Source organism: Pyrus communis, chromosome 4 (genome assembly GCF_963583255.1).
Source record: "Pyrus communis chromosome 4, drPyrComm1.1, whole genome shotgun sequence".
Lineage (NCBI taxonomy): Eukaryota > Viridiplantae > Streptophyta > Magnoliopsida > Rosales > Rosaceae > Pyrus > Pyrus communis.
The window spans coordinates 8,117,573-8,139,717 of NC_084806.1; the positions used below are offsets into that span (position 1 = coordinate 8,117,573).

General features: G+C 37.8%; 3 protein-coding genes across 4 annotated transcripts; 2 read left to right on the forward strand and 1 right to left on the reverse strand.

Annotated features, from left to right (window-relative positions):
* Positions 1-3,521: 3,521 nt before the first annotated feature.
* LOC137731450 (xyloglucan endotransglucosylase protein 34) lies at positions 3,522-6,507 on the forward strand. Its single transcript, XM_068470557.1, has 5 exons — positions 3,522-3,671; positions 3,768-3,962; positions 4,106-4,206; positions 4,323-4,516; positions 5,781-6,507. Exons 1-5 carry the CDS (start codon positions 3,566-3,568, stop codon positions 6,178-6,180), a joined length of 996 nt encoding a protein of 331 aa, XP_068326658.1. The 5' UTR covers positions 3,522-3,565; the 3' UTR covers positions 6,181-6,507.
* A 7,063-nt stretch (positions 6,508-13,570) lies between these two features.
* Positions 13,571-15,370, forward strand: LOC137730654 (UPF0481 protein At3g47200-like). Its single transcript, XM_068469627.1, has 2 exons — positions 13,571-14,134; positions 14,381-15,370. Exons 1-2 carry the CDS (start codon positions 13,571-13,573, stop codon positions 15,242-15,244), a joined length of 1,428 nt encoding a protein of 475 aa, XP_068325728.1. The 3' UTR covers positions 15,245-15,370.
* Positions 15,371-15,735: 365 nt separating this feature from the next.
* Positions 15,736-21,905, reverse strand: LOC137732020 (uncharacterized). 2 transcript variants are annotated; one of them, XM_068471303.1, is made up of 14 exons: positions 21,723-21,905; positions 21,266-21,576; positions 18,518-18,655; positions 18,325-18,406; positions 18,054-18,130; positions 17,871-17,977; positions 17,646-17,760; positions 17,407-17,523; positions 17,224-17,315; positions 17,032-17,098; positions 16,874-16,952; positions 16,668-16,759; positions 16,363-16,506; positions 15,737-16,270 (listed from the first exon to the last, which is right to left on the reverse strand). In XM_068471303.1, the coding sequence occupies exons 2-14, from the start codon at positions 21,563-21,565 to the stop codon at positions 16,244-16,246; spliced, it is 1,437 nt and encodes a 478-aa protein (XP_068327404.1). In that variant the 5' UTR covers positions 21,566-21,576; positions 21,723-21,905; the 3' UTR covers positions 15,737-16,243. The 2 variants fall into 2 exon arrangements, with proteins under 2 accessions (XP_068327405.1, XP_068327404.1); XM_068471304.1 differs by lacking the exon at positions 21,266-21,576 and having other exon boundaries at positions 15,736-16,270.
* Positions 21,906-22,145: the final 240 nt, after the last annotated feature.

Here is a 22,145-nt window from a genome sequence, read left to right on the forward strand (position 1 = left end):
CAGGAAGTTATCGTGTAAATTCCCTAAAACAAAACTGTGATGGCGTGGTCGGGGCCCAAAGCGGACAATATCGTGGTACGGTGGTGAAGCGGGCCAGGGAAGTGGTCCCCCTCGGGCCAGGATGTGACAATTTGGTATCAGAGCCTAACCCTGGCCGTGGTGTGCCGACGATGACGTCCGGCCCTTAAGAGGGGTGGATTGTGACATCCCACATCACCCAGGGGAGTGATCCTTATATGTATATTCTTATCTCTACCTAGCACGAGGCCTTTTGGGAGCTCACTGGCTTCGGATTCCATAGGAACTCTGAAGTTAAGAGAGAAGGGGGCTAGAGAACTCCCATGATGGGTGACCCATTGGGAAGTTCTTATGTGAGTTTCCAGAAACAAAACCGTGAGGGCATGGTTGGGGCCTAAAGCAGACAATATCGTGCTACGGTGGTAGATTGGGCCCGGGATGTGACACAAAGAGTAATGCGTTAACCAAATTTTTAGATCAAATTTGCAAATCATATAACGTGTCACCAAAAAAATTAATTTAGTACCAATTTATTACTTATACATATCAATTAAAGACTCAAAAATATCATTATTTTTTTAGTCCCATACTGACAAGGTTAGTAAATAAGAAAAAACATCTCACGATTTATACAAAAACACTTTAAAAGTTCAGATGGAAAACAAAATTCATATCTATCTACTTGTAAATCCAGAGTTTTTTTGTTTCCTTCTCACGATACAAAATAAATTTGTTTTTCCTTGTTTATAAATTATTAAGTTTGAAGTGTTTTTCTAAGTATAATTTTATCGATGTTTTACGTGTGAAGACAAATAATTTTCTTATATAAAATGAGGGTACATTTTTTTTACGTCGTCCTGAACCTTAAAAATCCCTAGACCGACCCTGATACTCATGTGCACCACCCGCCGATTCCTTCTTTCTTCCAGAGTTTCATCCTCTGTTGTTTTTCTTTGGCTTTGTTCACTTTAGTAAACCGAAATCCTCACCTCATCCGTATGTTGTGTGTTGCGTTCTCGTCAAGCTATAGTTTTTATCCATTTCTTTTTGGGATTCTAGTACATCATTCTATATCAACAAAAATATTAAATACTTATGGGCTAAGTTATGTCTACATGCGTCGTAAGAGTTCTTTTAGTTGGGAAACACTTTATAACTAGGACATTTATCTTAGACATCATGATAAGCATTTTTAACCAATTTAAAATTACTTTGAAATAGGCTCAAACAGACCATTTGGTCACATATACAGTTGATTTGGTGGAAGTCTAGTAAGTGGTTGGAGAAGACATGCGATTCTGTCGACGAATTCAAACTTTTTCGATATAATATGCGACAAGTGTTATCCTTACATGAAAATAACCATGCCGAATATCAAAGTTTATATTAAAAGAAAGATTTATATGAATCAAGTTTATTATCTTGTAACAATCGCTTCATGGAACATGGAAGATGTTTAGGCCTGGTTTGGTACTGAGGTGATTCTGAAAAAAACTGGTATAAAAAAAAGCTGGGAGCTGTTTTTGTGTTTGGTAAACATTCAGCTTCAGCTTTTTTTTCACAGTTTTGGATGAAAAAAAGCCAAAAACAAGAAGCTGCAAAACCCAACTTTGAAAAACTGGTTTTTTTTCACATCTGTTTTACATAAAAGTTTACCAAATACTATAATACTGTTTTTTTTTCAAAAGCACTTTTACAAAAAAGTTTACCAAACACTCTGCTGCTTTATTTCACATCTGCTTATTCTCACAGCACAGCAGAAACATCTTTTTTTCAAAACACAGCAACATCAAACCAGCCCTTAGAGAGCTGCTCCATCATCATTTTTTTTATTGGCATGTTCCATGCAAAAGTAGCATTTTTGTAAGAAAAATAATCCTGGAATGTGAGCTGTTTTAACCGTAGGTCAGGAGAGGTATGTATGTATTAAATATGTACAGCACGTGTCGTCGTCCCCACTAGGGCAAACCGAAAAGCCCTGAGAAGCGGTCCGCACCTACGTTACAGAATCTGTGCTTGGTTCACCATTTTACTTTTATCTTTATAATTTTTTAAGTTTTTCTTTGATAATCAAACGCTGTGCTCTGCACTTGCACCCAACCTTATCAGAATGCCATTTATACTCTTTTTCGGTGGTGGTTTTTTTTTTTTTTTTTTTCCCTGAAACAAAAGTAACATGCATTACCAACAATAAATATTACAATACAAAAGCTCAAAATTTACAACACAAAAGCCCACAAACAAACAACAGAGGTCCAACCAAAAGTTAAGACCAAAACAAAGAAAACACAAAAACAACCGGAACCGCTGCGTCTTCTTCAATAACCACCGTTGCAACCGCCAAAACATGAGTTAATATAGTGACAAGTATTGGCATACAATTGCTCCAATGCCCCAGGTTTTCGATGAAGACTTTCCTGCACTCCGACACGAAAGTAAAGAGAATTTTCAATAGAAATGTCTATTGAAATGTTAAATTTCAGTGAAAAATGTTCTGGAGAATTTCTGGGAGAGAGTCCATAGATACCTTGTGCTAACATATAAATCATTATACCAAATTCATGAGGTGATGAAAAGTTTATAGAGAGTCTTATTTTTGTAGTCTCCAGCATTTCTCAATTTCATTTTAAGAAATGCTATGGTGAAACTCTCTATTATCTTTCAGATATCTTACAGTTTAACGTTAATTCTAATGCTAATATTATAAAACATTACACTAAAAACATAAAGTGACAAAAAAGTTTAGAGGGTCCCACGCTAAACATTTACTCGGTTTCCATCAATTAGCAAAGATCACTAAACCTTGTCATCATCACACTAAACATTTACTCGGTTTCCATATGTTAATTCCACAATTGACTCTTTTGGTTCAATAGAGGCACCCAGTTGCCAGTTTCACGCAAAGAGCTAGCTGTGTTCCAACTCGATGACAAAGACAAAAGGTGCCTAGAGACTCAGTTTTCTCCATGCAGTGGCCCTGCTTACTGCAAAAACATTGCACTTACTGCGGTATGGCAGTGGCCGTTGGCCATTAGCCAGTCTCTCATTTCTCATTGGCCACAAAAGAGAAAAACATAGCCAGACAGATGAAAGACGAGATATTTTTTCAATTTACTCGGAACGTGGGAAATTGGGAATTATTATTACAAATCGAGAAATATTAAAAATAAAGCATAAAAGGGAGAGGAACTTTACGTCCACGCCAATATATAAACAACGTACTCGTATTATAAATGTTCTTTTTTTTTTTTAATAAAATAAAAAATCATATCAACTCAATCATTTAATAATACATCATGTACCATTTTGTCTTTTGAATATTAATAAAATTTTCTATAAAAACAGCCGAAATTTATCCATAATAATAATAATTAAATTCAAAAACATCCTTTATCATTCGCCTAAAGTCCCTTCCTCTGTCTCTGCCACAAGAAAAATAATTGAACGGCTGTACTGCTACGAGCAATATAATAACCATCAATCATATTTATTTTAATTTTCCACAGGATAAAAAATTGAGCAGAAAAGAAAACCCTTGAAATACGAAATGCAGATAAAATCCCACACTACAAATAGGGCTGCCCTCCTCTCATTTTTCCTCATCACACCTCAAAGTGTCTCTCTTTCTCTTCCTCTTCTTCTCTGTGCTGGAGGTAATTCCCTAGAATCTTGAAGAACCCTCCTTTCAATTCTTTCAAGTTTCAAAGCTTTTGATAATTTTGTGTTTTGGGAACTTCTGTTTTGTGCAGAGAAAATGGCTTCTTGCAAACAATGGACTGTGTTTTTGAGTTTGCTGTGTTTGGTCTCAGCAACAATGGCAGCTCCCCTGAAAAAGCCAGTTGCGGTGCCGTTTGGCAGAAACTACATGCCCACTTGGGCTTTTGATCACATCAAGTACTTCAATGGAGGCAAAGAGATCCAGTTGCATCTCGACAAATACACAGGTACAAAGAGAAACAACTCAAACCAGTACATATATATGTTATTAGTATCGCTCAAGCGTTAAACAGTTAGTAAATTAATCAAACGATACTCTTGAAATTTCATATTATGGATTCTTACTAGTATTTGGTTTTGATTTGTGAAGGTACTGGCTTTCAATCAAAAGGAAATTACTTGTTTGGCCACTTCCATATGCAAATTAAGATGGTTCCTGGGGATTCTGCTGGAACTGTTACTGCTTATTATGTGAGCATTTTCTTCTCAATTTCTTTCATTCTTTTTCTTCATATTAATCTTCATTTTGTTTTCCAAAGTTTTTTGAAACGGACGTTGAACTCAAATGTTTTATGCTTGTCGTTCAGCTGTCTTCACAAAACAACGAACACGACGAGATCGATTTCGAGTTCTTGGGGAACAGGACTGGACAGCCATACATTCTGCAGACCAATGTGTTCACGGGAGGAAAGGGGGATAGAGAGCAGAGGATTTTCCTCTGGTTCGACCCTACTGCAGCTTACCACTCCTACGCCGTCCTCTGGAATCTCTACCAGATTGTGTAGGTTCTCTCTCTTCTGCCCTCTTTCCTTGAATGGAATTACGAAAATAGTTGAAAATTTTGAGTTTTAACTTGTAAATTAAAAAGTAAAGTGAATAATATTATAATTGATTTTTAAGTGTAAAAATATTATTTTTCATTAAAGTGAACACTAGGAGTTTTTGTTAAAGTTTCATTCTTTAAATTCCTCTCTTTTCATGTACATTTTCTCGTTCTCTTTTGAATTTTTATCAATTTTTTCAATTGAAACTTAAAAATTTTAGATTCTAATAAATATTGAATTTTTTTTAATTAATCCTGTGAAACTCGTGAAACATCATAAAAGAATATAAAATATATAAAATAAAATTTTTAATTATTTTAATCATTAAATTTAAATTTAAATTATTATTATTTTTTTTTTACCATTAAATTTGATCATATTAAATTGAATTCAATGAATTTATAAATTTAAAATTTAAAAAAAATACACATATATAATAAGTCAGCTTCACTAACTCGTGAGGAATTCTACGCTAAATTTGTACCAAAAATAAGTTTTGAGTTTAAACTCATATTTGTTCTAAGGATTGGAGCATGTTGTGGTTAGTTGAAAACCTAAAATTTGAGTTTTATTCTAAAATTTAAATTTTATTCTAAGAGTTGAAGTAGATCTAACTCTCATTTTCTCGTTTTATTATTTTTTCAATTTATTCAATTTAAAAACTGAAAAAAGTAGTGCAGGAGAAAACAAAGATAACAACAATCACGTGACGCGTATTATAAAGTTATAAATTATATCGGTCTTACGTGTAAGATACCTTGCACCATCATAACATTTGCACCAAACTCATAAAGTTCAGATTTTCCACTGAGAAACAGAAAAAACAAAATCTAGGAAAACCCTGGTCAATCAAAGATTTTCAACCGACAAACATCGAACTTTTTTGGTCACCGAAATTATTGCAAAGGGGAAGAGTCTCCACTTTTTCTTCACTTTTTATTTTCCAACTTATTTTTATGTTTTTCAAAACAACTGTTTCGATAAAAAATTCCATGATTTTAGGAAGTTTTAACGAAAAATTATATTTTTACATTAAAAAATTAATCATGATACTATTCATTTTACCTTTTAGTTTATTCTTATCATTAAAATTCAAAGTTTTCAAATCATTTTCATTAGTTTTCTTATGATATTATCGTGTTTGGCTTTTTTTATTTTTCTAAAAAAATTGGGTAAAGTTCATATGTGGCTGACGTGTCCCGCCATTTCATGCAATACCAGATTCTTGGTGGACGACATACCGATCAGGGTGTTCAAAAACAGCAAAGATTTGGGTGTGAAATTCCCATTTAACCAGCCCATGAAGCTCTACTCCAGCCTGTGGAACGCAGACGATTGGGCTACTCGGGGTGGTCTGGAAAAGACCGATTGGTCCAAGGCCCCGTTCATCGCCAGCTACCGGGGCTTCCACATCGACGGTTGCGAGGCCTCCGTCGAAGCCAAGTTTTGTGCCACCCAGGGTAAGAGGTGGTGGGACCAGAAGGAGTTCCAAGACCTTGATGCTCAGCAATGGAGGAGGCTGAGGTGGGTCCGAAGGAAATTCACCATCTACAACTACTGCACTGACCGAGTCAGATACCCTTCTATGCCACCGGAGTGCAAGAGGGACAGAGACATATAAACCAAGAGTAAATTATGATTAGGCTGATATACTGGCAACATCTCGTGACGTTGTTACTGTCACGAGGATATATATATAAACGCTCTGTTTTGTTCGAGTGAGTGCACCGACTGGAGGAGAAGATGACACGTACTCAGTGTTCTTACGTATTTCATTGTTTTTTCTATCGATTGTATTGGCGATTAGCATGCAGATTCATTATCCCTTTGAGTGTTATTATCTTTAATTCCGTTTTATGATAAAGTTTAGTAAATTATTTTTTAACAGAAGGTTTATTAAATTACCATACTTTATATTAATAATATATAGTTTCTGTGTTCTCTTTAATATGGTGGATATTAAAATAATTATAAGATCTAATTATGTTGATCAACGTAACGTGGATTCATGTGAGTATGTTTCTTTCTCTTTGGAGAGTTGTACATTAGAATAATTTACAGTGGCCTTGATTGATTCCCCAGCAGCAAGATCTGGTAAAGGTAAAATTATTGCTCTGTCTGTCTGGCAAGAGACAGATGGGTAGGCCACGAGGACTGCTTGCTCGCAGTTTGAAATGTTTTGGAAGCGTTTTCATGTGGAGGATATTCTGAGATCATTGGATAAGGTGGTCTCTCTAGTTCAAAAATATTTGATGCCTTCAACTTCAAGATGATCTCTTACGAGTTAAGACCTTATGTAAATAAAAAAAAGAATAAAAATAGCAAGATAGCTCAAGATTTGGAAGGAACATAATTGTTCTCGAAGGAAGAAAATATGTTTACAACACTCATTATGTGATAATTTTCATAATCATAACATTTTTTTTAAATACATCGATATTTTTACACTAAAGAGAGAAGGAGTTTGGCTAAATCACAGAATGGGCAACCTAATTTGGTATCGAATTCGCCATCCACACAATTAGAACCTAAGACCTCTCACTTCCAAGTAAAGATAAATACTATCAGACTGTATAACTGAGTGGCTCATAAATATAACATTTAAAATAACTCTTCTCTTTTTTGTGGTCGTCATAATATATCGCACAAAATTAATCGTCATTGCAATTCATTTAGATATTCCAAAGTAATTTAATTTATGAGGAATGAATTTGAACGTGGCTGCAAAAAACTGAATACATTATCCTCACTAACTGGTCAAACTCATAGTTGCGTATTTTCTTTCCTTTGGATTTGCTCGAAATTGAAGAAATTACAGAGGAAAGGTGGTGGTTACATCCACTATCAAAATTGAAACTTTGGTGTCTAAAGTATTGGGTATATAAGTATTTCTAACAAAAAGAGAAGGGAAAGGAGGGGAGTGGTGCATCCCATAGAAAGTGACATGGAGACTTGGGAGTCATCTTGTCTCACTTATATTAATGCAAAAATTAAGCAGATTTTCCGGGTCAAAATTGATTGACTAAGATGGAAGCACAGCTAGATTTGAAGGGGCAGCAATGAAAGTTGGAAGCCGTGAAAAAGAAACTCTGCCGAGACACCATCAAACAAGCAATTTGGTTTGAATGGGGGAGTGGGGAAAAGCAAAGAGGTCATTGTTTAGGCACAGACGTTAGATGATCTGGAAATGGATGTGTGACCATTTTATCAAGTAAATGTCAATGTTTACATGTGAATTTGACAACTGCAATCTATCACATAAAAATGGGTTCTTCCGATAAAGCACTTTCTCAAATTATAATTATGCTTGCACTTCGAAGTTTAGAGTTCAAGTTTAATGTCCAGGTGAGTTTGTATACCAACATCTTACATGCCAACTAATTCTTACACTGCGTTTAGATGAGAAAACTTAAAATTACCAAGGAATTAGAAAATAAAAGAAATTGAAGTGGCCGAATTTTATTTTCTAAAATATGAGAAATTTCTTGTTTGGTTAATCTAAAAAAACAGTAGAATTTAAGTACGAAATTTAATGTGTATAGAATAATTGATATATAAATTAGAGATAATAGTTAGGATGCTAGTAATGGTGGTGGAGACGGTGGTGATGATGGTGGGTGATGGTGGCTGCAGGGGTGGGGAGACAATGGTATGTGGGGGTGGTGGCAGTCGTGATGGTGATGATAATGGTGGGTGGTGATAGTGGTAGTGACATGTAGTGGTGGCCACTCATGGTTCAGTTTTTTTGTATTTTGTGTTTTTAAACTCTCACTTATGAAAATTTAAAAATAACACTAATTTCTATGAAATTTAAACTTCAGAATTGGTGTATGTAAATTTCTAAATTCTAACTTTTGTTCAAATTTCAAGTTTATTTGTCTTGTCTAAATGCAGTGTTAGTTTAGCGATATCTTTCTTCTCATGGATGGTTGACTTAAATTATTATAAGGGTAAGGGTCATGTATTCACATTTTAAGGTTTAGAGTTCATAAAGTCAATATTTGGATGAAGAAATTACTCCATAAACAACAAGAAGCCACGTACCAATGTACTCATGTGTAAGACATGTATCTCTTTAAGAGGATTACACTATAAAGTCATAAAATATCAGCTATTTTATTCTTCCATAGCATGAATGTGACATACCGTTTCAAAATTTATCATTTCTTCCATAGCCCAACGAATCCCCCCACGAACAGCAAGTAACTCCACCATGGTAGGACTCGATGCAGGGGATATTTGGCGAACAAAACCTCCAACATAGCTACCGGCTTCGTGACGAAATACCGCACCTACACCTCCCACATTCGACCCAGGGAGAAAAGAGCCATCAACATTGATTTTCACCCACCCAGCCAGATGGGAACTCCAACTCGACGACACCTGAAATGGACAGGAAAGATGAAAAACTAAAGCTGGATTAACCACGTTGTTATCCCGAAGCAGAATGTTCCTAGCACGCCAGATACCATGCAGAGTCATAAATAGCAAAGCTAATTGACTTGAAGATAACTGATCCACACATAATGACAGCCAATCACACGTTCAAGCTTGCGCCGGGAGCCTTAACCCCAGTTTTAATTGAGAAGATGCGTACACGCATGAGCAAATGGACAATCTTTGAAAACATGTAGCGCCAACTCTGAATAGGAACTACAAAAAAAAAAAAAAAAAAAAAAACATATTTTGTCCACTACAACTTCCTTGGTTTCCAAATTAACACGAGTAGGCAAAATATCGCGACAAGCCCTCCAAACACACATCTTAATTTTGCCCGGGATAGTCGCCTTCCACATAGCTTTCCAAACATAAGCCCTTATCGAAACCAGGTGCAAAGAGGAAGCCTCAAAATGGCGATTGAAAGCTACTTTATAAGCACTCTTTACCGAGAACAAACATTTCGCATCATAATGCCATATTAACTTATCTGGAGGCAGTCTGCAACTTAGTGGAGTTGCAAGAATCAATGTTGCCTCACAAGGAGGAAATAACTCATTAACCAAATTATAGTTCCAAGATGCCGTTTCTGCAACAATCAAATCTGCTATATACTCCACTCTAGCAACCGGGGAAGAAGGCATGAAAGGTCGAAACAAATGGGGACGGTCAAGCCACCGATCATGCCATATTCTTATCGAACTACCATCCCTTGCCCGTCAGCGTGACCCACTTTCCAGGATTGATCTAGCTTCCAAGATGTCTTTCCAACACACAGAAGGAGATAAGCCTAGTGACGTCTGCCAGAAAGTGTTATGAGGAAAGTACTTGGGCTTTAATAATCGGGACGCTAAAGAATCTAGATTTTGAACCAGTCGTCGCCCTTGTTTGGCAAGGAGCGCAAGGTTGAAATCATACAACGAACGAAAGCAAGGACCATCATCTTCCTTGGACCGGCACATGTTTTCCCATGACATCCAATGGAATCGACGGGAACCTTCACCATCCCTTTACCAGAACCGGTAAAGTATGCGCTGAAGATCCTCGTAGAATGTCTTCGGCAGAAGAAAACAATTCATCGAGTAAATAGGTAGAGACTGCCCGACCACCTTAATAAGAATCTTCTTGCCCGTAATGTTGAGTAGCTTTTCTTTCCAGCTTTTTAGCTTTTTCCAGTGACGATCCTTAATATAAGAAAATTGTTCAGAGCGGTTCCTCCCAAGCACAATAGGCAAACCGAGATAACGATCCTACACATCCACACGTATTACACCTAAGGAAGCAACCAATTGATCTTGAATATCTCGCCTAATATTGGGTGAAAATGGTACAGTACACTTCTAAAAATTTATACACTATCCAAAGGCCACCTTGTAGAGTCGTAATACTTCTTAAGATACCAACACTCCTGGAAAGATGCTCTCATAAACAAGAAACTTTCGTCAGCAAACAACATATGAGAAATAATAGGCGCCCCACGACAGATAGAGACACCATGAATAAAATCGAGCCTTTCATAACGAGCAAACAAACTAGTAAGACCTTCCGCACAGAGAAGAAATAAATAAAGGGAGAGAGGATCCCCTTACCTGAGCCCACGGATGGGAGCAATGTACCCTGTAACATCTCCATTAACCAGAAAGGAGTATGTGATTGAACTAACGTAGCCTATAATCAAATATGTCCATCAAGGATCAAAACCGAGTTGCAAAATAATTTTCTTGAGAAAGTTCCATTCGACCTGATCATAAGCCTTGCTCATATCAAGCTTCAAGGCTAGATAACCCCGTTTACCCATTCGAAGATTATGAAGGTAATGACCCAACTTGGAAGCTATAAGGGAATTGTCTGAAATTAATCGGGTTGGAACAAAAGCACCTTGCTGCGTTGAAACAATTGCATCCATCATCCACTTTGACCGATTCACAATAACTTTAGCCCCTATCTTGTAGAGGACATTACACAACGCTATGGGCCGGAGCTGGGTCATATTTGTCGGCTCATGGACCTTAGGAATTAGAGAAACAGTGGTATAATTTAGTTGCTTGAAGATGTGGCCAGAGGTGAGGAAAGACTTTACAGCAACAATCACATCTGTTCTAACAATGTCCCATAACTTTTGATAAAACAGAGGAAATAACCCATCTGGCCCTAGAGTTGTGTGTGGGCCGTGTGTGGGTCCATTTGGAAAAATGCCTCCTTAATCTCGATATCCAAATAATCAGCGCATAGCATACGGTTGATATCCTAAGTGACACGCTTGGGAACAGATTCTAGAATCACATCACAAGGGAACTCACTATTTGATTTGAACATAGAGGAGAAATAGTCAACTACAACCTGTTCAATATCTCCAGAGGAAATACACCAAGTGTTGCTTGCATCAAACAAACCTTTTATACTATTTTTCTGGCGACGGTTAGAAGCTTTCTGATGAAAATACCTCATGTTTTGATCCCCATCCTGCAACCAGGTAACCTTGGACCACTGTTTCCAATGGGCCTCCTCCTGAGTAAGTAGAGACTCAAGCTTACTAAAGAGAGAACTCCTGAGGTCCCATTCCACCCCATCAGAAGGTTGTTGAAAAAGAATTTGCATTTGGTCGTGGACCACCTTAATTTCCTGTTGAACATGTGACATCCCACATTGCCCAGATGACTGATCTTTATATGTATATTCCTATCCCTACCTAGCACGAGGCCTTTTGAGAGCTCACTGGCTTCGGGTTCCGTAGGAACTCCAAAGTTAAGCGAGAAAGGGGCTAGAGCAATCCCATGATGGGTGACCCACTGGGAAGTTGCTCGTGAGTTCCCAAAAACAAAACCATGAGGGCGTGGTTGGCGCCCAAAGCGGACAATATCGTGCTACGGAGCAGGCCCGAGAAGTGGTCCCCTCGGGCCGGGATGTGACAATTTGGTATCAGAGCCTAACTTTGGCCGTGGTATGCCGATAAGAACGTCGGGCCCCTAAGGGGGTGGATTGTGACATCTCACATTGCCCAAGGGAGTGATCTTTATATGTATATTCTCATCCCTACCTAGCACGATGCCTTTTGGGAGCTCACTGACTTCGGGTTCTATAGGAACTCTGAAGTTAAGCGAGAAGGGGGATAGAGTAATCCCATGATGGGTGACCCACTGGGAAGTTGCTCGTGAGTTCCCAAAAATAAAACCGTGAGGGCGTGGTCGGGGCCCAAAGCGGACAATATCGTGCTACAGTAGTGGAGCGAGCCCAGGAAGTGGTCCCTTTGGGCCGGGATGTGACAGAACAAAACTTAGAAAGCGCTTTTATTTCAACAATTCAACACGAATTGCCTTTATTTTTTTGCAAACACGATACGACAGTGTTCTAGGAACACTCTTGGAGGTGAGTTTAGAATAGACGGATAGAGCTCAATACCATGAGCGTGTATACACAAACTTTACGAGCCTTGAAATATGAGAAATTTGGTCTTTTGCACATACTATCAATATAATTACCGAAATTGGAAACCTCCTAATTTGGAAACTTTCCAAAAATGGAAAGTTTTATCGCATATCCTTTTACACTTGTCGAGGTCACTACCTTAGGTTAAGGAGTGAGGATCTCAAGAGTCCTCAAATCACATCCATTCATCGTACATCTTACGATCATAAATCATTGTCAAATTTTTATTTAAAATTAAATATAAACAGTACCTGACGAAAATTAACCGCACGATGTACAATAAACGAACGTGATTAGAGGACCTCTAGAATCCTCACAAAGAATCCGTAATCCTCTCTCTAGGTTATGGACTCATTTGGTCCCACAACATTATCCCTTCCAATCACCATTTTCTAGAAGAAAGAACTTTCCTTTTGTTAGAAATCCAACTTTACCCTCAAGCTCGATAGGATCTCTTCATTTCTTCTTTAACAGACTTTGAATATCGTAATTTTACAATCCAATCCAATCCAATCCCACTAACTAAACAAGCCTTAACTCACTAATAGAGAAAAAGAAATGAGACTGTGACCAATAAGTATGTTTTCATGAATGATCCAACCTCTACTTTCATTTTAAGAAGCTGGAACCCATTTCTTCCTTCCGCGTTACGGCATGCACCAATCCTTGACACTAAACGAGGGTCAAGTGTCCATTGTAGTATTTCAGTCTATAGAACCAGATCATAAGGCTGAGGGCCTGCAGGCCTGAGGCTTTTAGAGCAAGTAGGAAGCCAGTAGAAAAAGGAAAAGTTTAATTAAACCAATTAGAAACTTTGTCTTCTGGAGAGGAAACGAATAACAGTAGCAGTTGCTTTGTGATATTTAAGACCGATGAATCTTTCACTTCTGTCAAATTAAGAAAATGTCGTAAAGTTGTAGAGTTTATTATGAGAACTCCTGATAACTCAATCTAGCTTTAAAAAAGTTGACATTATTCAGACAAATGACCGATTTATTGTTCTAAACTACTTTAGCTTGTCGGAGTGAAGATCTTGCTTGTAATGCAAGAATCAAAAGATTTGAAACAGTTCCAATTTTCGAGACAGCATATATAAAGGAGCAGAATAAATTTCGGTGTCTGCAGCCTGTGGTCAATCAACGACCGCCATGGCAGACACGAAATGGATTATTCAAGTTAACGAAGAGGTCGATAAGATGCAGGATCTTCCGATAGAGGAGGAGCATTGGAGCAAGGGGTCGATATACAGATTGCCAACCTGCATCACGGACGTTAACAAGAAGGCCTACAAGCCCCAGGTGGTCTCCTTCGGGCCTTACCATTTCAATAATTTAAATCCAATGGAGGAGCACAAGCGCCGTGCGCTTGTCCATTTCCTGAAAAGATGTGGGAAACCTGTTGAGCTGTTCAACAACACGCTGGCTGAAGTGGTGCAGGATTTGAAGGACTCGTACAATCCGCTTGAGCCTGAGTGGAGAGGTGATACAGATAGATTCTTACAGCTGATGATTCTGGATGGCTGTTTCATGCTGGAAGTCTTGCGGGTTGCTTCTCATTTAATGGATGATTACGCTCCCAATGATCCCGTCTTCAGCAACCACGGGAAGCTCCATATGATGCCGTACATCAAGCGCGACATGTTGATGCTTGAGAATCAGTTGCCGATCCTGGTTCTTGACAAGCTGGTTGCGGTTGAGAGCAATTACGCTAAGGTATACGAGTCCGTAATGTAGAGAGTGTCAATCTCACGTCAGGAAATCAAATTGTTGCATAATAATTATATAAAATCTCGAACCTCTGCATCTGCACCCATTACCAATTGATTTTCGTGGGATGCTAATAACCTAACACATAAGATTCTGTATCCCATGTGGGATGCTCATGTTCTAACACATAGTCCTCTGTATCCTATGTTGATGTTTTTCGTTGCACAATAATCTCTATTTGTTTTCTGGCAGGATGAAGGGTTTGTCATCAAGCTCCTAATCAAGTTCTTCTCCCCCGGTACAGCAGCCTCAATCATGGGAAAATGCGTGCACGCATTGGATGTGTATAGGAAGAGCCAGCTTCAGGGAGAGCCCCATTGCAAAACAGGTCACTGCAGACCAGAGACGGTGAATCGTCACGGGGAAATCATCTGGTCAGCGACAGAGCTCAATGAAGCCGGGATCAGATTCAAGAAAAGCAAAACCACTAGCCTCAAAGACATCTCATTCTCCGGGGGAGTCCTCAGGCTCCCATCCATCATTGTGGATGACACCACCGAACCCATGTTCTTGAATCTGATAGCGTTTGAGCGCTTCCATGTTGGGGCAGGCAACGAGGTCACATCCTATATATTTTTCATGGACAATATCATAGACAATGCCAGAGATGTTGCCCTCCTACACTCAAAAGGTATCATCCATAATGCCCTGGGAAGCGACAAGGCAGTTGCGGATCTTTTCCACTCACTCTCTAAGGACATAACGCTTGATCCAGACAGCAGCCTTGATGCGGTGCATAAGATGGTGTATCACTACTGCAAGAAGCCTTGGAACGTCTGGCGCGCCAATCTCATGCACACTTACTTCAGGAATCCATGGGCTATTATTTCCCTCATTGCCGGTGTCTTCCTCTTCGTGCTCACTATAGCTCAGACCGGATACTCCATATATCCCTACTACTTTCCAAATGATGGTTCTCCCACCTGTGCATGTACTGTTAACAATTCTACTAGCCCTGCGCCTCCGCCTCCACCAAACGCTGCAGACTCCACCGCACCATCAAGATTTATAATTTCTTTCGTTCTTATATCGGTTGTATGGATGCTTACAGGTTGAAGATGGTTTTGATCATTCCCAACAATCATCTGTGGGTTTTGGGAGGTTTCTTTCATAATTCTTCTCCATATTTGTTTGAAAAATAAGCTAGGTGCTAGTCAGACGGCGGGTTAGGGCCTAGCGTCTAGGCGGATTTAAGTAAATCTACTGTATTTCGTGTAAATAAGTGTCTTTTAAAAATATATATATAATTTCATCATAAACTAAAAAATAGAATGACATATATATTATAAAGTATTAGAACACAATGAAAATACGATGAGCAAACATATAATGTGTGTTTATTTAAATGTTGAATAAGTCTCTTATAATTTATTGGAAACAATAAAATGCAAAAGAAAAGTTATCTATTTTATATCGAAGTAAGTTGCAACCTAGGCAGGTGTCTAGGCGGGTTTGGACGGCTAGGAGGGTGCCGAAGCTGTCTATGTGGGCGCCTCAACAGGTCCAAGCGCCCTTTCTAAATTTTCAAATTCCTAGACAATAATCAGGACGGTGACCACTCGCCTAACGTTTAGACGGGGATCTTTAGAACAATAGTTTGAATGATTTCTTGTTTGCTCGATGTCCAAGAAACACCAGATTCATTTATTTTCCATCCATAAAGAATTCGTCAGTGAGGGAAAATGCATGTTGCAAGATGACGATTTCCCGAAATAGTAATTATATAATGATTGATTTCATAAAAGTACTGATACATGAATAATACCCCGATTCTAAATCTTTCCATACAATTTTCAGTCCTCACAAAGAAAATTTGGGCCTGCTTCAACATCTTCTGTACAGAAGCTCCTACTATCCATCTACATGGAAAGAGTGGGGGAAAGACCGTGTGCCTGCCGGGGCCTCTACGAAAGACCAAACTCCGCATTCTTTCATATCTCGAAATGCAACTAACCAAAATCAGTTGAACAATTTGGGTTCTACAGTCCAAGAAAAAAGTGACTCTACTTGCGCGGGCACTTCAGTCATATTACCCGAGAGCTGCTCTTTATCACTTCATTTTCCGATTCCAATCAAGGTAAGCTGCAAGAGATAATATAGATTATCAGGCTTCCCCCAATAGAATCCAAAGAGGAAATGACATCTAACACAAGAAAGAAAGAAAAAGGAATTACAATGTTGTTCTCAGGCTTCCCCCAATAGAATCCAAAGAGGACAACTGGCAATATATTGCAGGCTATGAGTACGAAAATCATCAGTGCATGCATTCCCATCCATTCCATCACAATAGCCAGGCGCCTATAGCCACACACATCGACCTGAGGGAAGAAGAAGAAGAAGAAGAAACCGTGCAGTGAGAAAACTAGGAAGGCCGAACCATAAAGTACTTATGCTAAGACGGTGTCATGTTGAAGAGAAAATTAAAAGACATTGTGAAAAAAGTTTATCTCAAATTCCTTGACTTGACTTGAAACCCTACCATCAAGTAAATTGCAGCGAAGAGAATTCCAGCAGCACCAGCTGTGATACACATATAACTGAATGTGTAAAGAGCCTTGTTAATATGCATGCCTGAGAAAAAAGAAGCATAGAAAGGATAGTTTAGTGATAAAAAAATTGCAGCTAATTCCATTCTATATGTGTGTGTGCGCGCGTGTGTAACAAAACTGTACTGGAATTGCGTACCAATTAAGTCGAGGGTGAGGCCTAAGACTACAAGAGACGAGGATGAAATAGACCAGTGTAGGATTCTTTCCCGGTGATCCTGCATTTGGAGGGAGTAATAGTTACAGATATGAATCCTCTGAGGAAGAAAAGAAGTACCTGATATGAAGTTTTCTCACCTTAAAATGGACAATGATGTGCCCGTAGTGCAAACCAACCAAGCAGGTAACAATAGCCATCATTGAACTGCAACGACGAAGGGCAAAGCAAATAAATTTTAAAACACAAAAAGATTAGAAACAAATAACTAAAATACATGTCTCTCGAAATTGTAATGTAATCGGATTCTGTAAAGAAGTAAAAAAAGACACCTCAGAAGTCCTTCAGGATCAAAAGGGGCTTGGCACCAAGAAGGAGCATCGGCAGGCAACGGGCCATAATCAGGGGAGTTAATACTGCATTGCTGTAAAATAGCAATTAAAAGTTAAACATTACTAATGACAGTGAGGAACACTGCAAATAAATGAAATTAAGTAAAGGAAATAGATTCTTACCTCCGTTCGTGCGTAGACTGGTCTTTTATATAAATGCTCAATCCCCAATATCGTACGATCAATCATCCCAACTGCATTGCAAGCCGATCCTGTGTCACCCCGTACTCCACATTTTACCTACAAAAAAGAGATGAGTATAAAAGCGGGATATATCTTTATAAAGCAAAACATAAGCCGAATTCTCAAACATATTATGAAAAATTAAGGTAAGAACTAAGAAACAAATGATGGAAACTTACTGAAAATGTTTTTGGTGCAGAGGAGGAATCGACAGGAATCTGGTACTCCCAATCAGGAACATATAATCCGTATAACAATGACAGGTATATCGTGGTGATTATCAATGCCACCGCCCTGAGAAACAGGGCATACATTTTTTAAAATGGAGCAATATACACATTAGTGTTAGAGTGGTGCAGAAAAACAAAAAAATAGGGCTACTAATGCAGATAAATATTACTTACAATTGAGATCGATATTTCCTGAGCAGCGATCTTCCTGAGTTGACATTACTATCACGCTTTAGCCAAATCTCGCACAATGCTGCTACAATATATCCAATCGCAATTCTCTGTGAATAAAAGAATTAGTTAACTTTTCTCTCAAGTTTCTAACTTAAGAAATAACCCTACTGAAATACAGCATACCTGTAGAATGCCCATCCATCTCATCTTTGTGATATCAACCCCGAAAGTAAGATCCTTGACGCGATGGAAAAATCCGCCTGGACAAAAGATATGTCGGACATTGCTTAGTATACAAAATCTTATAGTTTGCAAATCAAACTTTGCAGTAAAAGTCTTTTGTATAAGACATAAAATTACTAGTTCACTATTGCCATATGAACATATCAATCAAATGTTAATAGCTTGACAATAGAGAAAAGTTTCGGTTTTACTGTCTAATATATTAGTGTACCTTGAAGAAAAAGGCCTAATGCTAGAAGCTTCAGCGTCCGTAAAACTGCTTTTTTCGTAGCATCGGCTCCGCATGACGGTTTCTGTACGCAGAAACATTTATCTGTTAGCTAGCTTCTTCTTAAAACTGTGACGGAGATCACGTAATCATGAAAAAAAAAATGAATTGATGGAGCAAGAAATGTGAAGTGTACCTTGTAGGCAAGTGCAAGGGAAAGACCAACAATAAACAGGAAAAATGGCATGACTAAATCTGCAAGGGTTAAACCATTCCAAGGTGAATGGTTAATTGCAGGCAGGATTCCACCCACGTCGTCCACTATTATCATCAGCTGCATCAAACAATGGCAAGCAATTATGGAAACGAACATAACAGGATTCACAACTACGGGCGACTACGGATCGTGTTCGATTTATCTATTTATGTTGGTATCATGTTCACGTGAAACAACGAGCTAATCAACATGTCAAATGATGTAATAAATAGAACAATACAAGCACTCGTACTAAAACAAGGTATGCGATTATGAACAGAGTTCTATTAAATGTTTTTATATTCGTCCGAGTTAGTATAGCACAAGTTATGTAAGATGTATTTGAAATTGTAATTAGATTTTCGTTTTTTTATGAAATATTGAAAGCAGAAGAGAAACTGCTTTTGCACTGGTTTCCAAGTGGCAGGAGTTAAATGGCATTCAGAGCTTTTTGACATAACTCAAAGCAAGTAATGCCTGCAACACGTAAAATATTTGATAAATTGACGCCATGCAAATTTATGGATGGACCAACCAGCTGGAGTTGCAGTGACTGCGGGCGAAGCCGACATACTTGGGACGTATGACCCATCTCTACACGTCAGATGCGATAGATTTGGTACATCAGCCCATCACATGAGAGTAAGGAAAAAGTAAAATACCCATATTCCGAATAGGAGAGATAGAAGCTTATCTACAACATCGTATGTATAACACGAGAGTGTTTTTGATAAGAGTGCTGTATTTGGATCACATACCAAATGAATAAGAACCGACATGTTATCCAAATGTGCATACTAAATTTAAAAAATAAAAACCAACACGTGATCCGAATGCTCATACTAAAATTTTTATAACTACATGTAAAATAAAATATATTCCGGTTATATATAAGAATCTATCAAAAGTGGAGGTAGATTTTAGGCGCTCGGTGGTGGTGGAGCTCCAAGTCACTCGATGCAAAAAGCAAAAGACAGAGAAATGGGCATTGATTGAGGAGGCCGGTGTCTTTTGATCAAAGCCTTGCAAAAGGAGAGGCAAAAGCAGAGACAAAAGGAGGGTGTCGTGTCCATTGCATTTGATGTCACATGTGAATCGAGATCGGATTGGCACACGAATATTTACAAATGGATTGATCACAATAATAACAAGATGATTAAATCGTTTTTTTTTCCTTTCATTAAATTACGTAATTAGTCGGTGGATTTGTATTATAATTTAGATTTCTTCACTGAATTAAAAATATGTTAATTTTCGTTTTTGAATTTGACAAAATCTGATAATTGGTTTTTCCATTAGGTTAATTACGTGGCATCAAGATTTAAAATAAAATTTAAATTTATTAAAAATCTAGTATTTGAAAATAATAATTCCAAGAATTTTAAATAGTCAACATGTTTTACTTTTAAATAGATCGGTGGTGTGGATGCGAGAGGCTGGAGGTACGGGGGTGGCGCGGATGGTTGGAGGTACGGGTTTGGGGTGGATGGCCGGAGGTAAAGGGGGTATGTAATTAATTTTTTAGCAAAAACATAGAAGAAGATATATAATTAATTTTTGAGCAAAAACATAAAAGAAGAAAAATTATAAAGACTTTTTAAGTAAGATTTTTCATGGAATCCCTGAAACCTCACAATCTAATCTTAATTTTCATACTAATATTATGTAAAAAATATGCAGAATGGCATTTTTGCGATAATTTCCTTAGCATTTATCAAAAGAAGATATCGATTTTAGACCGACATTAGGATTGAAAGGAAAGAACACAAAGACATGAAATCGATTTTTGACCAAAACCATAAGAGAAGATAATGAAATTAATCATGATAACCACAAAAGAGGCATACCATTTTATTTCGTTGATTTGGATTTTTATTATTTTCCATTTCTTCAAACAATCAAACAAAATTGACCGGAAAGAGTCAACAAAGAAGAGATTTTTTGCCACAATCTTAAATTCCAAATTTTTCATAGCAGATCACATTCATCCAACTCATTTAAGAACTAAAAACGAGTAAAATACTGAATTAGAAACCAGTTCCGTTCTTCTAAATTTTATAGTGTAAAATAACTCCCTAGGGTTTCAAAACGAAAAACATATAAGAACAATAACATTAATTTATTTCTTAGGGGGCTAGTTTGGGGTCTATTTTAAGTAACATGAGCTACTTAGCAACAGTTCGTTAGTCATCAATCATCCATTTTGTTGACAGTTACATACAAACAAACTGAGGAAAATTTTGAGTTTTAACGAAATACTTTCGACACTGTAGTTTAACAAAAAATGATATTTTTACTCTAAATAATCACTCTGATACTATACTATTCACTTACAACACATTTTTATCATTTTAATTAAATCTCAAAATTTTCAAACTTTTTTATTAGTTTCCTTAAAAAAAAAAAATGAAAAAAACCCAAAATGAAGAAAAAAAAATCGAAACGGTGCCGTATCACCAGACGATTGAAAATTCATTTCGTTTCCGTTTACGGCATCGAAAAGCGTTGTATCGTTGCGCCTTTCAGCAAAAGGCAAAACTAAAATCTACCAAATGCCTTCAAATATTAACCATTAAAATTTATTTTCATCAATTAAAATTTATTTTTATCTTTTTTCATTACCAAAAATAGAAGGCAAAAACAGAGAGAGATGAAGGAATATGAAAATCCAGGGAAAGCAGACGTTACCGCAACCGTGAGTCCACGAAAGACGTCAAGGGAAACAAGGCGTTGCTGCTGTTGCCACGACTTCGAAGGCAATGACGGCACCGCTGCTTCTCCGTTACTAATATTCTTACAAGCGGCGCCCCCGACGCCGGTGGGAGGCTTTGATATCGGCTGGACGGCCATCTCAACATCATCGTCCATATGACCATCACCGCCGGCACCACCACCACCACCGATATTAACGTTCTTACCCATGATAAGATCCATCATACCACGTTTTTCATCGTCCAAGTACACTTTAATAGGCTCGTACATCGCCATATCTCCCTACCCTATTATGGACTCCGCATGTAAATGGACATGATATGCAAATCAGATAACAAATACGAGAAATTTAGAGTAGTAACATCGCTCGCAATCAGAAGAAAAAGGAAACAAATATATGGAAATATGAATCTTCAATATTGGCAACACAAACCTGATTTTGGAGGGCAGGAGATATCAAATAAAAGAAAATAAAACTCCGACTATTTTTGTTTTGGTTTGGGAGGGGGAGCGGAGCCGCAAGGAGAAGAGGCAGCAGTAACTTGCAGGACTGCGTTGGAAATGCTCCCCAAGTTTTCTGGTTTCTCTTTCTCCTCTTATGCTCCTCTAATTTTCTCTCTCCCCTGTCTCTGCATTAACATATATTATATTATATATATACTAAAATCCAAACTTCTGTTAAAGCAACTCCAGCGTTGGAGCCCTCTCCTCTGGCAATACACTATTCAATCCACCTAATAAACAGTAACTGCCCTTAATGAACAGTAAGTAGCCCTGGCAATAGAATTTGCATCTCCACCGTTACACTTCAATAGCCCTGGCAATAGGTAATAAAATATTAGTATTTTTTTATTTA